This window comes from Pangasianodon hypophthalmus, chromosome 10, assembly GCF_027358585.1.
Source record: "Pangasianodon hypophthalmus isolate fPanHyp1 chromosome 10, fPanHyp1.pri, whole genome shotgun sequence".
In the NCBI taxonomy this organism is placed as follows: Eukaryota; Metazoa; Chordata; class Actinopteri; order Siluriformes; family Pangasiidae; genus Pangasianodon; species Pangasianodon hypophthalmus.
This window is the reverse complement of record NC_069719.1, coordinates 5514911-5533250: the sequence shown is the minus strand read 5'-3', so window position 1 is coordinate 5533250 and position 18340 is coordinate 5514911. Positions and strand designations below refer to the sequence as shown.

The 18340-nt window shown below is 37.4% G+C and overlaps 1 protein-coding gene across 1 annotated transcript in view; it reads right to left on the bottom strand.

The window, feature by feature from the left end:
* pdzd8 (PDZ domain containing 8) overlaps positions 1–18340 on the bottom strand; it is a 53857-nt gene that overhangs the window by 21211 nt on the left and 14306 nt on the right. The window contains exons 2-3 of the mRNA XM_026944185.3: positions 6880–6993; positions 3329–3431 (exon numbers count right to left, since the gene is read on the bottom strand). Of these exons, the coding sequence (XP_026799986.1) occupies positions 3329–3431; positions 6880–6993 (217 nt within the window). The remainder of the gene's footprint in view (positions 1–3328; positions 3432–6879; positions 6994–18340) is intronic.

Here is an 18340-nt window from a genome sequence, read left to right as displayed (position 1 = left end):
CATGGAAAAGTATCTTTGTAACGCTTTTTGCTGCGTATTACAACCACAACACATAGGCCTGGTAACTGGTCTGAGGAATTTTCTGGAGCCAGTCATTTGGACATGAATTTATCAAATCACATCATAACTAATTTTGAAAAACGTAAATCAATTTGACACTTGTAAATTGCTTGGGTAAAAAAAAAAAACAGATGAGAAAGCAATGTGGTCAGGGCAAAAAACAAATGTTTGATCAATGATTAATGAACATTTACTTTACACGTACAGCTTATTTAGCAACTGCAAAATAAATGGCTCATAAAAAAAAACTGAGCCATTAAAGATGACATTTCAATTATCAAAGGCATATTTGCTGAGATAGAGAGAGAGACAGAGAGAGACAGAGAGAGAGAATGAAGCGGAAGAGAGAGACAGAGAGGGAGAGAGTAAGAGAATGTTAATTCCTCTAAATTGTAGTAATTAGTAAAGGTTTTTCCATTGGTCTTTCAGCTAAAAATGTCACTGAAAGGAAAACGCTGTAAAACACCAAATTATTGACTTGCGGTTTGGCAGCGAACGTCTGAGTTGTAATTTTAATCAAACTAACACTGGTACAAACCTTTAAAAAACCTTGTTCTGTATCAGCTTTAGAACTAATGGTGGAGTGATTAAAAAAAGTACTACATGATGACCACATCACCTCTTTCAGGGCATCGCAGTATCTCCTTTACGTTATCAATAAACACCACAAAATACTGCAGCTGGAATATTCAATTCATTTCAAAATATTTTTTTAAAACAGACTTTTTAAAGTACTATTAGAACAAGATACTGTGTGTGTATAATTACGATCGAGTCACACGGGATCTCTGTATAAATCACAGAAGCTTCTTCAAGAACATCACACTAAAAATTTATAATGCATAGCTTTCTACAAACATCTTATTTTTATACTAACTGATAGATTTACCTTTAATTACACCTTGGGTTTGATTGTTAGTAGGTCACATGACCATACCAGTGCTGGCAACTCAATAGCCTAATAACCTGCACTCGCATACACATGCCATGCTGTGACTTTATAGCAGTCAGCTCCATGTATGACATGCAGTTACATGCTGATGTCACACACACACACACACACACACACACACACACACGCACACGCACACGCACGCACAAACGTCAAGTCATCTCATGGGCTCATTGTCCTCATTAAATCCAATGCGCACAGAAACACACGCATACATACACACGATCCATAATATACACAAAATCCATTGTGATGGTTTTAATAAAGCAGCGAGGGGCTGTGTGTGTGCGCATTTGTGTGTTTGTGTGTGTGTGTGTGTGTGTGTAGTTTGTCTATGAGCTCTTCACAGTGTAACCTGACCATTAATGTTAAATATAAAAACAAGTAATCTTATCCAGGTAGCCTGTTGCTCAGCTTCAGACCAGATATTACATACACACAAGATGACTTTCACCACACAGATGATCACAAAGGCTGGTGTTCAACATTTCAGTGATGTTGCTGCCCCCTGGTGGACAGAAAAGGGTCTGCTGGAACATGGAAATAGACAATAATACTATCCCTATGCAACAAGTGGCTAAAAGTACTTCTTGCTGTAAAAGTATCCTGAACACTACAGCTTAAGCCATTAAAAATAATCTACAGCTTTATCCTGGTCAAGGTCTTGGTGGATCCAGAGCAAGGTGAGAGAAGAGGCCACAACACTCCTCTAATTCACCAACAATTCTACAACAACTTTTAAAAAGCATTGTGCAACAATCCACCAAAAGCTCTACAACAATCCTGCAACAATCCCCCAACAATCCTACTCATGATTTACAAAAAAAAGAAAAAAAAAAAAAAAAAAACAATAATCCTACAAAAACATGAATGCTCAATAATAATTTATGTTGAATAATAATAATAATGTTGTCTTTTTACAATACCAAATCTGAGTGTTATTTTAAACAGGCAGGACAAAGTTGAATTAAACAAGACAGAAATACAATTTAAACACATTTAAGCACGTGCCGAAAACCACTGATCAGACCGGGAACTGACTGGGAACTCAATAACCTGGCTAAAACCACCGGAATGTCACTGCTCTGATCCTTTTAAACATCTGTGCTTTACTGTTCTGCATTTTAAACCTGACCAATACTTGTTTTCGTTTTGGAGCGAGCACTTCCTGGAGAGTGCAAAAATGCAAAAACCTCTTTTCCTACAGGACTGAACAAAATTTTTATGTCAGTATATGAACAATACCTGGGGTTATTTCTGATGGTCATTTTAGAGAAGGTGCAATCTTTCCAGATGCACAATCCATCCAAAAAAAAAAAAAAAAAAAAAAAAACAAACACTGACATGACGGATTCAGATGAGACTAAAATGCTAGAGATAATAATTCAGTAGTAAAAACATGACCCACCTCACCAGGTAAAACTACTCCAACCTGAACATGCCTTACATTCACCAAACTAAAGCCCTATTTGGATGTGATGAGTTTTACACAGGCAGGAGAACTATTTGCTCTGTCTAAATCCATTCCTACTCCCCATACCGTGCACTGTTTGGGTTTTCTTTATGATTTATTAATCAATCATAGTAAAGAATAAGACTGTTTTGGGTTTAAGCTTCAAAACAAGATTTTTTTTTTTTTTTTTTTTTTCCAAAGAACTTTTCAGAAAATGTTTGGTTTTCTAGCTCTATGCAAGACTATTATTCAGCAGAGATTGATTCCTAATGCTCCAGCAAGACTGAATTACAAACCATTTCATCATTCTGTCACATACAAACCAGCACAGTGTGAGTGTTAAGGGCAAGTACAAATCAGTTTGGGAGATCCAGTGTAGTCTTTTTTTCCTCCAGAATCATGACATTTTATATATTAAATGTCTCTCCTTAACTCAAGCACTTTTATGAGCATCAACAAATCAAGCTATTTACCTCTTTTTCTAATGCATTAATGTCAAAAAGCTAAATTTGAAGCACATTGTCCAAACCCTACTAAATAATATAACTATTCTTCATCACAGTTGCAGTGAAATGCAGAGCTTCAACATTCAGATGTGTGATAGGGTATGAAAGAAAGAAAGAGATGAGGTTTTAAAAGGAAAAAACCTCCACACATCATGTGTTTCGTTTAAAGTTTCAATCACTGTTTCCACCCTGAAGTTATTTAAGCTTGATCTGCAAGTGACCTTTAACCCTGATAGGCACAGGTTTCTTCTTAAACATCTTAAACTAGTGTGAGAGAAAGGAAGGGGATGACAAACGTGTGTGTGTGTGTGCGCGCGTGTGTGTGTGTGTGTGGGAAACAGTAAGGAAGATGCATACCCTTTTGATTGAGCTGCGAGGTTTTTCCCGCCATTCATGGCTGCTGAGCTCAACAGTGCAGTGGACGTACGTCTCCCGGTCATACGAGCCCAAAATAAACAACCTAAAGAGACAGAAAGAGAAAGCCCAAAGTGACTAAACATCTACTGAGCACTTAGAAGTGGATCTCTTCAAGAATGAACTAATGAGTAAATAAATCCCCAAGGACTGAAAAGAAGTCTAAAAGCCTGAAGTGTGTCCTTTAAATCTACAACTTTATAGACACACTCTACGAAGCACTCTTCTTCAGTGCACTCAAGAACTGCAAAACTGAAAATGATTGTCTTGTTGGTGTTTAAATGCCTGGAGTTTTTACATCAGCAGTGAAAGCACTTCTACCATCTTTACCTGGTTCCTCTGAATGTCATGTTGAGCAGCTAGCGCCCTCTAGTGGGAGAAAACCTCAGCACACTGTCAGATTTCTAATGTGATTCCCAAAGTGCTTAAGATAAATATAAATGTAATTTAATATAAACTATTATTATTATTATTATTATTATTGTTGTTGTTGTTGCGTTGTTAATAATTATTGTATTATTGTGGTCATTGTTGTATTGCCCTTTTTTATTATTGTACCTGTTTTGCATAAATGATCTATTACTATTATTGTTGTTGTTGAATTATTTAATTCATGCATCTTCTCAAATGCACTACTGTTCGACTGTTCTAGCTCTCTGTTTCAGGAAGGACACTGACACACCCTGACTGACACACACACAAACACACACACACACACACACACACACACACACACACACACACCCTGACATCACAGAGTGTGTATCAGATTTGGGTTAGGCTCCTAATAGCTGGACTAACTGCATTATTCACGAGCAGGTCTTTTTAAATGGCATGCTATTTTATAACCAATTACAAAGGCCAGGCACAGTGGGTGGGGTGTGTGTGTGTGTGTGTGTGTGTGTGTGTGTGTTATGGTTGAGCTGTGGACATTAAACGAATTTGTTAGATCTTGGACACACAAAACCCAGGTGTCAAACTGAGCTGGCCTGGAACAGGAATAATTAAATACACAACAGAAACAGCACTAAATATCCAGTATGTACAAACAACTGCTCTGAAAATCAGGGCATGATACAGAATAAAACACTGCATTGTAAATTATACTGCTACATAAAACAACGGCAGTATGCCTTGCAATACAGTGAAAATGTCTGTACTCTCAATAGGCCATGATTTTTGAAATAAATGATAGAAAATTGTGCCTTTATTCTACAATTTATACACAAATAAACAGAAGACAAACATTTGGCCAAAACCTCAGTCTCCAGACCTGATATGAAGAAGGCAGTTTATCACATCTGACTGAGATGTGAGAAATACTGTAATAGTGATGATCCAAACACAGCTCAGAGGATATGCAAAGAGTTTGAAGGTGGTTTATTTACAAGCTATTTGAGAATATTTATATTCAATTCAGAAAGTGAACTTGTGAATTTATATAATTTTGCTTCAGTATTAATATCTTGACATAAACTATATGACCATTTCTATTATGTCACTTTTGTTGCTTTAACATCTGTCCAACCTAAATATTTTTATTGATATAAATTCAATTTCTTTGTCATTTTACAGAGCTTGGAAACTGAATCTGAATATCAGTTTTGGATATCTGAATTATATACACGTCATATTAAATACAATTATTAAATATGTGGTGTATTTTAATGAATTTAAATTTTTGGTAATGTTTTTTCTTTGCTTTGAACTTGCAAGAGGTTAAAAAAAAAAACCACGCTGACTACTACTTCCTGGGAATCCTGGATGCTTCATGTTTCAATCCTGGATGCTTCAGACATCAAACAAGTATTTCTGAGATTTGAATACTGAGATTTGCATTAATGACTCTGATTTTTTTTTTTTTTTTAAGTCTGTAAGCTGTAATGATATTGTTTCTGCAGGAAAAACTCATTCACAGGATTAAAACTGTGTTTGTTATTTAACAAATAACAATGGATACTTATTGATACTGTGAATTTTTCTGTGATGTTTGAAATGTTTGTGAGGAGTCTCCAGTGTCAGCACTGTTCCAGCACGGGAAAGTCTTCAGGACAGAGGATTTTTCTGATTTCTCCGATAAAATGACAAACATTCTCTCTCAAGAGAAAGGGAAAAAAAAGTGAAGCTGGTAACATACGGAACTAACTAGTTTCGTGGATGTTCTACAACATTAAATGTAGCTATAAACGGATAAAAAGTATGATGCATCCTTCATTAATAAACTATATAATTGTATCGTGGGCAAATTGCTGTGGTATAAAAGAAATGAAACATGTTCTGTTGTAAGAAAATAATCAACTTCAGGGTTGTAACTAGCTCTGTTCTGCGTCACGCTGCATCACATCACCTCGACATTGTGGAGTAAGTGGTTTCTCGTTACTTGACTCATGACTATGGATATACAACAACGCACACTCAAACAAGCCTAGTCATGACTGAGTCACTGATCTCTCACTGGTTTTCCGGGATGAGTAATAAGTGATGAGCCCAGATGATGAGAGTTAACACTCTTTAGAAGCAGTGTACGGTTCCAGCATCATCGGTGTGGTTTCAGAACAGGGTCACAAGAACAATTCCTGGTTATCATGATCAGTTAGATGATAAACTTATGTTGAATGCTATAAATATCCTGGTATCTGGCTCGACAGCAAACTGTCATTTGAAACTCACATAAATGTACTGCTCACAAAGGTTAAAACTCGTATTGGTTTTCTTTATCGTAACAAATCTTCTTCAAAACAGCTTCTGGTTAAAATGATAGTGCTCCCAATTCTGGATTATGGTGATGTAGTTTATAGGTTTGCTTCAAAAACTCTCCTTCATAAACTGGATGTTATTTACCACGCTGCAATCCGCTTTGTGACTGGAGCTTCATTTAACACTCACCATTGTCACTTGTATTCTTTATTGAACTGGCCTCCTCTTCATTCTCGTAGACAAATTCACTGGTTTCTGTTTATTTACAAAACTCTTATTGGGAAAACTCCGCTATATTTACAGTCACTTCTTAATATTCATAATACAAGTCATAATTTGCGCTCTAGTAGTTTTATTAATTTCTGCATACCTAAAGTCCGTACCTCTTTTGGTCGTTCCTCTTTTCAGTTTTCTGCTGCCGATGACTGGAATCATCTGCAGCAGACCTTAAAGCTTAGTTCATTCATTTCGCTTACTTCCTTTTTTAAAATTTAATTCAGTCAATAGTACAGGATCATTGTACTTGTTTTTAGTTATTTGTTTGTTTTTATGTCACTGTTTATAATTGTGTTATTTGTAATTGTATAATGTCTTTATTGTTGTACCTGCTTTTTACGTTGCCTCTTGGCCAGGTCGTCATTGTAAATGAGAACTGGTTCTCAATTGACTTACCTGGTTAAATAAAGGTTATTATTATTATTAAACTGTAATATTCTACATTGTAAATAGACGGTAATGAGAACGCTCCATCCTGGTCTCGGTGTCCATCTGTGATCCCGTGTAACCCCCACACTTACCTGCTACATTCAACAAGTGTCACGCGGAGGCGTCCCTCCACCAACCGCTCGTCTTGGACTGAGAAGTCTGGCTCCGGAGTCGGCTGCACTTGGAATGGAAAGAACGGCTTGTACCTGTTAAGCAAACAGAAGCAGGGTCTATTACAAATCAAGTCATTTCCGTCGCACAATGTCACAACATACAAAGCACAACAATATCACTCATAGCGATGAGAAATACTTCATTGCTGAAATTAGCTCAAAATATCATTTTCATCTTAATTGTGCAACTCAGCCCACCATCTTTCGCAACCTAGAAGGAAGTTGTCTTTGTGAGTAGAAAAAGTTTATGACCATTCAGTACCAAATGTAATGATATTCATCATCCTCTGTCCTGGAGCTTGAATTTTATAACACTAAATACTACAGAAACCTCACACAGTTAGGCTTTGACCACCAGGCATTAGTAATCCTGAAAATGTATTAGTAATCCTGAAAATGTTCGTCTTGTGAAGCGTCAAAGTTTTCATACTGTCTAAATAGCTTGGCAAATATGAGTAATTATCCCCAAAGGCACACTCTTCTTCTAACGCTTCTAATTCCCAGCAAAGGGACTCGAGGTCCCTATAGTTCATTATGTTTGCATTGTAATCATGCAATATAAACAAAAGCATCAGTATAGGCGGATTAACCATGCAACATCTGCTTGTGGTTCAGCAATTTCCAAGCTCCAATGCTTAATAATAATAATAATAGTAATAATAATAGCAGCATTTCTTATTGTGTCAGAAATTTCTTCATCATGGTATTATATCATCTCTACAGATAATTATTTTTAACATCTGGTTGAGGTTCAGCTATTTTAACACAAAATGTTATACAAATAAATATCCTTAAAGCTAATCCATAATTTTAGTCCATATTTCTACATATTTGAAACAAGTAGGGTTAAAAGGACAGTATTCAAGACTGATGGTGTGTTGTTTCTGGCATGCTGAACTAGCAGTAGAGTTATAAACCGCTGTGTGCTGCATACTGTGCACTGTACTGCGTTTGGCTCAAGTTTGCCAGTGTTTCCACACCACTGCACGCTTCCAAACCCCGAGCTAGCTAGTGAGTGGTACAGCTTTGCTCTAAACTAACAATCTCTTGAAATATGCACCGTCTCGAAAGACCCAGAATTCTACATTCATGTGTGTATTGTTCTGTCCATCAAAGCTGTCACTTGTGAACACTCGAGCACTCGTTCCCACACAATCTGAGTGTATTGTGCAACACAATGCAATGGTGCAGTAACAGACATGTCAGGTTTTATTAAAGCACTTGAACGACTGGTTGTACAAAATAAAATGCACCAAACTAACATACACACACCCACACACACCCACACCCACACACACACCAACACCCACACACCCATCCATATACTGTACATGCACACACATGCTGGAGCTGTTTAGCAGCACTCTTTTACACAGAAAAGGTCATTTTTGCTATTTTGCTATTAATTTGTAATTATATTTTATTATACCTACTGACATGGAATTATAAAACATGGTACACAATCCTTTGTTTGCTTTTTCATGCAAGTCATTAAAGTGCCACTATTAAATCGGCTTTGTTTTTTGTTTAGTTATAACAAAACTCCTCTTTTAATTTAATCTGATAATATATTTGGCTCACGGTTTCACGACATTAAGTAATAAATCTGGATATTTCTATAGTGTAGTATAAAATCATCATCTGGACTCTTCTGCTATCATCGGTGTCGGCTGGTAGTGATACTAGGTAGAGTTAAAATCTAATATCTTATCAATAGCACAATAATGAAACTACTAGCGTTAAACAATGCGCATTGCGTTATAACACAAACGATGGCATAAGAAGAATGATGTGAGGCAAACTATCAAACACTTAAAGGCAGATAGAAGGTTGCATTCATGATTTCCCCCATGTTTCCTCCAAATACATCACACAGAAAAACAAAACAAAAACCCATTCAGTTCTGTCATCTATCGTCTTGTGTAATTTGTACTTTCATTGGACAATGTGTGTTTAGTCGCTCACCGTGTCACTGGGTTTATTTACTAAAATTATATGAACGTACTCAGAGCATAATTTGATTTGATTTATGTAATAATACACAATTTGTGTTATGCTTGCACTCAGTGTCTTAGCTCTAGATGATTTTGTGTCTTTCTGTCTTCTTCCTCTCCTCCTTGGGGTTTCAGAGTCTGAAGTCAGCACACAGCTTTTACTCTGCTCTCAAAGCATTATGGGAGCTGTGTGAGTCATGCTGGAGATCCATGACTTCAGAAGAAAAGGCACTGGCTGTGATTACAAGAAAGACATTTATAAACCCAGATCGTGAGGGTTCACATGGTATAAATATGCTCCACTTAAGAGTAACTACATTCACCAACAGAGAGAGAGAGAGAGAGAGAGCGAGAGAGAGAGGGATAGAGAGACAGTGTAATAGAGAGATAGAGAGAAAGAGAGCAAGAAAGAGATAAAAAGATAGATAGATATATAGATAGATAGATAGATAGATAGATAGATAGACAATGACAGAGAGTGGCAAAGAGAAAGAGGGAGAGATAGATAGGAGGAGAGAAAGAGAGAAAGATCAAGATGATCAGCTTATGCCTGATGTTCCATTATCACAAAAACACACGCATGCATGCGCACACACAAAAACACATGGGCATACACCAACGCCACCACACACACAAACTACCACACACACAAACTACCACACACACAAACTACCACACACACAAACTCGAACACACACAAACTCGAACACACACAAACTCGAACACACACAAACTCGAACACACACACACAAACTCACACGAACTCGAACACACACACAAACTCACACGAACTCGAACACACACACAAACTCACACACAAACTCAAGCCCACGCGAACACAAACACACGCCCACACCAACTCAAGCCCACACCAACACATACACACACAAATTCGAACACTCACACACACACACACACACGAACACACACACACATATACGAACACATGCCCTTCAGAAGGTTAGCTCTTATGGAAAAGATAACATTAATGACTTGCAGCAAAACATCAAAATCTAATGGACCCTTTTCTTTATACACGACTTAACAAATCTAAGATAAAATGATCTTGGCCAGATTTACTTGTGATAATTATTTGTGATATTTCATGATAATTAAAATCTGACTAATTCTTCAAAAACACCTGAAACTGGATTAGTAAAACTGGACTGAGTTAACTGAGATAACTGTGCGCTCTCAGCCTAGAAAGGGACTCGAAACCATGATCAGTGGGTCTATGATGGGCTAATGTGAATGGTACGGAGGCCTGGAGAGGTCATTACAAACTTTTCTTTTCTTGTATATAATGTAATAAGACATGCGCAGTTCAGTGAGGCTAGGGCTGGATGATACTGTCAATATAATATAGACACTGTGACAAATTACATCACTGTATGCTTTATTGAGAGATCATAGACATTACCTTTACATAAAAGTTTTACATTTTGTTTCAAATTACAAACTGACTGGAAGTAAGTGATGACAAAATTTTGTACTAAATCTTTAAAATTGTGAAAGTTTTAAATTATTTTTTCTTCTGCAGTGTTAAATATTTTAAGTTTATTTTATAAATGTGTTATTTAAAAAACATAGCATAAATTTGTTTATTAATAATAATAAACAAATTTATTATTATTTAGAAAAAAAACAATAAAGCAACACTACTGCATGGCTGGCAGTTCATGAGCAAACCTATATATCATGATACGTGATTATGTATCATTGAAATGCCTTCAAGAATCGTGATATGATATTTTTGTCATATCATCCACCCAAAATGTGGCTACAGAATATTAAATCAGAGTCAGAAAACTGTACTGCTTGCACAGGTTTTCGTACCACCATATACTACCGGTAACCCTCTACTTGATTTGTCTAGGATAAGGAACCACAGATACAAACACAGCTACAAAACCACAGATACAAACACTACCCACTTATCCTACTTATGCAGCATGTGTGTGTCTTAGGCTTCTCACACTACAGTGACTAATCGTCCAGAGCAACCCCTGACTGTGTCTGCCACATGGCATGGCTGCGACTCAAACAAGTGCCCTGGTGGTGAAGTCTACTGTATCTGCAGGTGTTCCAGAGTGCGGCAGCAGGGCAGCAGGGCAGCAGGGCAGCATGGGGTCAGACGCATGAGTCTTGATTAGAGAGAAAGAGAGAGATGTAATTTGGGCAGCAGAGGGCTGTGCGGATCAGTGGTCCTATGTTGGACACAGCAACATGAGACAGTGGGTGAGATATGAGAGGGAGTCCAGGTTAGGCATATGGTTGCACCGCGCACACATACACATACACACACACACATTATTAGAATACAACTGCAGGCTGAGCAGGATAAATAAATGCCCTTTCTCTCTCTCTCTCTCTCTCTCTCTCTCTCTCTCTCTCTCTCTCTCTCTCTCTCATATATATATATATATATATATATATATATATATATATATATATATATGTATATATATATATATATATATATACACATATACACACACATTTTGTGTTCTGATGCCTCTCTATCACAGCCAGCATTAAGTTTTTCAGCAATGTGTGCTACAGTAGCTCTTCGGTGGGATCTGATCAGACAGGATAGCCTTCACTCCCCACACGCATCAATTAGCCTTAGGCGCCCATAACCCTGTCGATGGTTCACCGGTTGTCCTTCCTTGGACTACTTTTGGTAAGTACTAACCACTGCATACCGGGAACACCCCACAAGACCTGCTGTTTTGGAGATGCTCTGACCCAGTTGTCTAGCCATCACAATTTGGTCCTTGTCAAAGTCACTCAGATCCTTAAGCTTGCCCATTTTTCCTGCTTCCAGTACAAAAACTTTGACACTGACTGTGCACTTGTGCCTAATATATCCCACCCCTTGTCAGATGCCACTGTAACGAGATAATCAATGTTATTCACTTCACCTGTCAGTGGTCTTAATGTTATGGCTGACTGGTGTGTGATATTTATATATATATATATAAGATTTGTATGGTACTTTTTTGTATAATATATATTCTGATAAATGTGACTTTTAAACCAAAGTTCGCTTAGATCTTGCAGAACATCAACACCAAAATTCTGTTAATTCCAGAGCATTATGAAACGTGCAGCATGAACGGTGTTGAGTGCAGGCGTTAACGGGTCACATTACGTAAAACTGGTATAAAAAGCTCAGATCTGTTCTAGGAGTAAAATACACTTGGGGGAAGGATGGAGTGTAAAACAGAAAGCAGAAATCTACACTACAGTTCTTCACTTTGAAATAAAAATCATTGCTGCTTCCTTAGTTTCCTAAGGCTTTAAAAAAACAAATTATTCATTTGCTACTTTCATTATGGATTAAAAGTATTTTAATCTGGAATGAAAGTAGCGAATTAGTAATTTGTTTTTAAGAATTAAAAGTATTGAAAGATTTGAGTAATTTTGACACAAGCCACGTTTGCAGACTGACATTTTGCTGAATGATTCATCATTGGGCCTGGAGTGTCCGATGTTGCCTGGAAACAAGGTCCTTGGGTGCTTGTTACAGACTACTTTAAAAATCACAAGACTATTTTTGAGAGAAAGCAGACTAGTGTTAAATAATAATTCCTTCTGGACAGAGAAGCAAGGGTACAGGCGACACACAAACACACGGCTCACGTCTGGGTTTGCGTCTCGACATTTTTAAAAGCCGGGGGCAAGGCGACATAGAGTCACTGTCAGTCAATGTTATTATATTAACAGGTAAAAGCTATATTGTGAATTTTTACATATGAACATATTTATGTGCATACTTAGCTTCATGTTGTTCCAAACCTCAGCATGATCCGGTCTTACTATTTTAAAAAAACTCTAGAGATTAAAAGCAAACACACACATCCATTCACATAAAACCCTTCAATGAAGAACACTGGGAACAGCCATATGGCCAGAGTACACACACACACATACACACACATACACACACATACACACACATACACACACATACACACACATACACACACATACACACACATACACACACATACACACACATACACACACACAGACTCATGGCAGTTCTCACATTATCCCTCGCTTGACATCCATCCAAACCACAAATACACAACTATACTTCAACACAACAGTTCTATCTCACGGGACCTGCACATTAGCGGGCAGAAGAGCTTCCCCACAGCGAGGTCTGACCTCAGATCAGCACCTATTCTACATAAACACAGGGAGCTGACCCCATTTAAGGTCACTTTCTATATGGAGATGACGAGCTGACCCCAGATCAGCTGTCTCCCCACACAGAACGTCAATTCCTGCCTGCAAGTAGCTCCCTGCTACTTCTCTACAGAGACTTTTAGTAGAAAAATAAAGCTGGGAAGAAAGTAGAGAGATCGTTAGTGCTTCTGGTGAGTGTGTGTAGCTTGTACAGTTAGCTTGAGTTGCTCATCTATCAACGATGCTACTACAAACCTAGCAACTAACATGTAAATCAAATTTGAATACATTTTAGTGAGTGTACATGTCATACAGTGGACATTTTGTCTACTACTGTTCTACTGTGGCTACACATTCAAATTACAAGCATCACGTGCAAGTGTGAACGCAGGGATACTCAATACAGACGCAGAGATCAGCTTGCATCCTGCCTAGAGACTGGTCTCTACCTCCATATCATTCACACCACTCATACATGAACACTGGAGCCTGACCCCAGATCAGCACTTATTCTACATGAACACAGGGAGCAGATGATGGACACGGACATGAGGAGCTGCAGAGCATTTTTAGTTACTCAATCACAAAACCATGGGCTGAAATCATGGGCTGGACTTCTGGAGGAAGGTCTGCTTTCCTGCATGATTCCCCGAAAGTAGTGTGTGGAGTCGTAGCAGTAGTTTCAGATGGAGTCTTCCATTCAACCTTCCATTATTGCGTAACTCAATATCACATTACGCCAAGTTCCTGTTCAAGAACTTTAGAAAGTTCAAGAGGTCCATTTAGCTCTACTGCTTCAGAGCAAACAAAAGAGAAGAGAGAGGGAGAGAGCTTGTGAATATAATTATCGCTATTTCTTATTATTCCAGCTGGTCAGTGTGCTGATTTAACATCAATTATACCACAATACACTTTTCTCAGATATCATCAGTGTTTTATAACAATTACAAAGTGTGATTAGAAGCAGCTGATTAGTTGTTTACACTTTATTCAGATTTCTCCTCTTGTTTTTCTTGACTTGTTTAGTGCAAAATTATATTTGTATATATTAAATTAAATTATTTTTGAACTCAAAGGCCTTTTTTTAATTTTTAATTCTCAAAGATATTTTTACAATAGACGAGATATAGGTTTGCTCACAAACTGTCAGCAAGATAATAATTAAAAAATAAAAACTGTTTAATAATTTATAGCTTCACAGAACTATATAGAAATCTATGTAGAAATCCTTCATGATATAATAATTGTGTCATATCGCCCACACCTACTACTTAATATTTTGCTATTACGTTAGAAGTTATTTCTATTAATTAATCATTTATACGCTCGTCACCTTTCCCAGATTCAGCAAATAACTGCTTTGGTGAATAAAACATGAGAAAATAACAACAAGCAGACACACTATTACAGAAAACACAAAGACAGAGAGAGTGAAAGAGAACTTTGACCTGGTGTTGTCCTCCACATGCTAAGGGTATCACTATCACCCTGTGTGTTTGTCTATTCAACACTGAGCTATTAGATCTAATCTGACTTTTATATAAACCACTAAAAGCCAAGCAGCTGGAATGAAAGGTTTTCGGGATCCCACTGTTTCTTTTTAGCACTTAATCACAAGCCTACAGAGTGCGTAGTTACATCACAGCTGTTACACAGGATGAGAGCTACTGCTGAAATTTCACAACTCTGACAGGAGGAGAAAAAACTTTCGCAAAAATTTCACAAGCTGAAGACTTCATCAGTGTGAAAGGGAGATGAAAAGCAAACCTAACTAATGTGTGTATCATATAGACGGAGAGATTAAGGAAAAAAACAGAAGACTGTAAGAATATAAAGGGAAAAAAAAACAGTGTGTACTAGGCAGTTTAGTCACTTAAGTCTACAAGACTATTAAAACATTCATTTCCTATCAAAAAGTTCATTTCCTGAACTACTTTTTCTAAATGAACTTTGTCACTATGTAGTGACAGGGCACTGAAAGCACATTTACATTAATGAGGTATAAAGAAAGAAAGAAAGAAAGAAAGAAACAAACAAACAGAAATAATAAAAGCAAGACAGAAAGAAAGCAAGACAAAACAAGCAAGCAAGAAAGAAAGAAAATAAGGAAGGAAGGAAAGAAGGAGGGAAGGAAGGAAGGAAGGAAGAGATAGCTAAAGAAAAAAGAAGGAGCTACAGATAAAAAGAGAAAGAAAGAAAGAAAGCAACAGATAGAAAGAAAGAAAGCAACAGAAAGAAAGAAATAGAAAAAGACAGAGAGGAAGGAAGGACGAAAAAGACAGCAACAGATAGAAAGAGAAATCTGTAATGGTGTTCTACTGGGCATGTAGCACATGGTGTACTCTATGTGTACTAAAGTTTTGACCTTCCATGCTTTATGCGATATTAACACGTGCCGCACGTTTATACACTCGTTAACACTGGAACGTGTTCAAATACTGAATCGTACACAGATTTACAAACCACTTACAATTTTAAAGGAAGCTGACAGCGTCAGTGTGCACAGGGATGAGTGAAAGCTCAAACAGAATCCACCAGCTGTCAGGTGACTGCCAGTAATTACACAAGAGTTATTTAGCAGTGAGAGACTGACTCTATGTGTGTGTGTGTGTGTGTGTGTGTGTGTGTGTGTGTGTGTGTGTGCGCGTGTGCGCGTGTGTTTGAGCATGTGCGCAGTTCCGCCTTTAAATCCAAGAGGTAACATGCTGCTGATGAATCAGAGTATTAAACCACAATCCCATGCTTGTTGTCAAAGTGACACACACACAAACACACCCCTTAAGTAATTACTGACTAAACAGCTGGAATATTACCTTTGCTGATCTCCACACATCATCTTTCTTTTACACTCCTCTCTATTAAACACACATTCATGTTAGCATGTAGCATACATGACCTTAGAAACTGTGCTGCTCTGGATTCCTCATGAGTTACTATGGATGGATGGATGGATGGATGGATGGATGGATATAGTACAGAATAGAAAGCAGATTTAAGCACTGGTTAAGACCTATACCAAAAACTCAGGACAGTGTATTAGCTCTAACGTGCTGTTTGTAACAAAAGGAATATGAAAAGGGAAAGAAACCGGAGCATCACAGTGGGGTCCGGTGATAAACGTAGGTAAGGTGTTGTTGACACACAATCATGCTCGCTGTCCATATTACCCAATGGATAAAAGAGGCAAGTTTACAGGCTATATGGATATAAGCTAGTGGTGTAACAACTGGAAATCATAGATGGATGTATCAATTTAAAAGACGATGATTATGAAATGTGACAGCAATAATAAATCAATTATTATAGTTAAAATTTTAATTAACTATAAAATGACTGTTATCGGAAAAGGACAGACAACTGGTGTGTAAATAGGATAGCAAGATGATTTGCCTGTAACTCTGCTTAAAATTATTCTTCTCTATGTCATCATCATCATGAATTTCAGATTTTGAACAAAGTTGGTCACATATTGACTGGAGGCTACTAAAACAAAATGTATTGTAACTGCTTCAGAGGTATCATCAAATACTGAATCATTGCCTTAAGAATCAAAACCATAATATAGCATAACATAGCAATATGGCACTGTAACAGCAGATTCAGTGATACTGACAAATATCAAATTGTGGCTTTAAGAATCACAATAATATTGTATCACACCATATAGCAGTTTCAGTGATATCATCAAATTTCTAATTGTTGCCTTAAGAATCAAAGTCGTAATGTATCGCAGCGTATTGTACCGTAGCGGATTCAGGGGATGTTGCCTTAAGAATTAAAATTATCTCATCATATCATAGCAGATATGTAGTAGTATCATCAAATATCGAATTATTGCCTTAAAAATCGAAATCATTTCATATCATATCAGATTCAGTGGTATTGTCGTTTATTGATTCATTGCCTTAAGAATAAAATCGTATTGTACCACAGTGTAGAAGAAGATTCAGTGGTAGCGTCAAATATCAAATCGTTGCCTTAAGAATCAAAATTAGCGATATTGTCAATATCGAATCGTTGCCTTAAGAATTGAAATCGTATCGTGTCGTGGAGAAACCTGAGGTTTACACTCCTTTATAAGCAGAATAAATCACACTGGACATGCGGTTATAAGAAAATATTCAGTATAAGGACATGCCCCATCAGAAACATGTATTTTCCATGGCCATGCTACAATATTTATATCATATTATAAACCCACAAAGTGAATTCCAGACCTCCAGGTTAAAGTAAAAGGGTTAAGTGTAGCTAATAGCACAAGTCCAATAGCTCTGGACACTTCAGACTCGAACACACTGCAGCTGAACAAGCCTGCGTGACTGATCTGCGTGGATGATTACAACATCCTTTTTCCTCTCAGAAATCAGCAGATTCCAAAGACAAACCATGTCTGATTGGAAAAAACACACAGAAGCAAATTTATGCTCGTGTTCAGAAGTAGGTCACATGAGGCCTGGGTGGGGGGAAAAAAAAAAAAAAAAAAAAAAAAAGCTCAGAACAAAAAGCACTCAGGTCGATAAATCTGACACCAGGATCTTGTTGGTTTAAGCTGCCTTAGCCTCCTTTACTCTAACGACACTCCATTACAGCTCGCTCTCTCTCTCTCTCTCTCTCACACACACACACACACACCAGACATGACCTCATCAACTGGAAACCAAGCTGCTCCACCCTTCTAGTGAGAACTGGCTTTTATCTCCCACACACACCTCGTCTCTTTAATTATTTATTAATGCCCAGTGTAGTGTTCTGTTATTATCTACTAATTCAGCTCCAGGAACAAAGAAGTGAACTTTCACAGAAACAATGCTCGTGTCCTGAAGCGAGGATAAAAGCAAAGGTGCAAAATAACCATTCCGATTGAAATGAAACCTATCCTCTCTTCCGTGAGGGTTCTGTCTCCATCCATCTGTCGTTCCTCTTATCTTATCTGGGTGTCCTGTTTTGTTTACTCGTGTGCGTTTCCTTTTGGCATAATCACATTATCTGATTAGAAAATGAAACCAAGGGCCTGTTGTAAATTTCCTCAAGGTTGTGCTGATCTTGTTTCGAACTTGTTGACATAACTGCAAACTTAATAATAATATTGAATTAATAATGAATTTTATGCATATTGCACCTTTTATACATTAGAAGAATGCAGCTCAGAGTGCCTTACAAAGAAGTTCGGTGGAAAAATAGTGAAAATA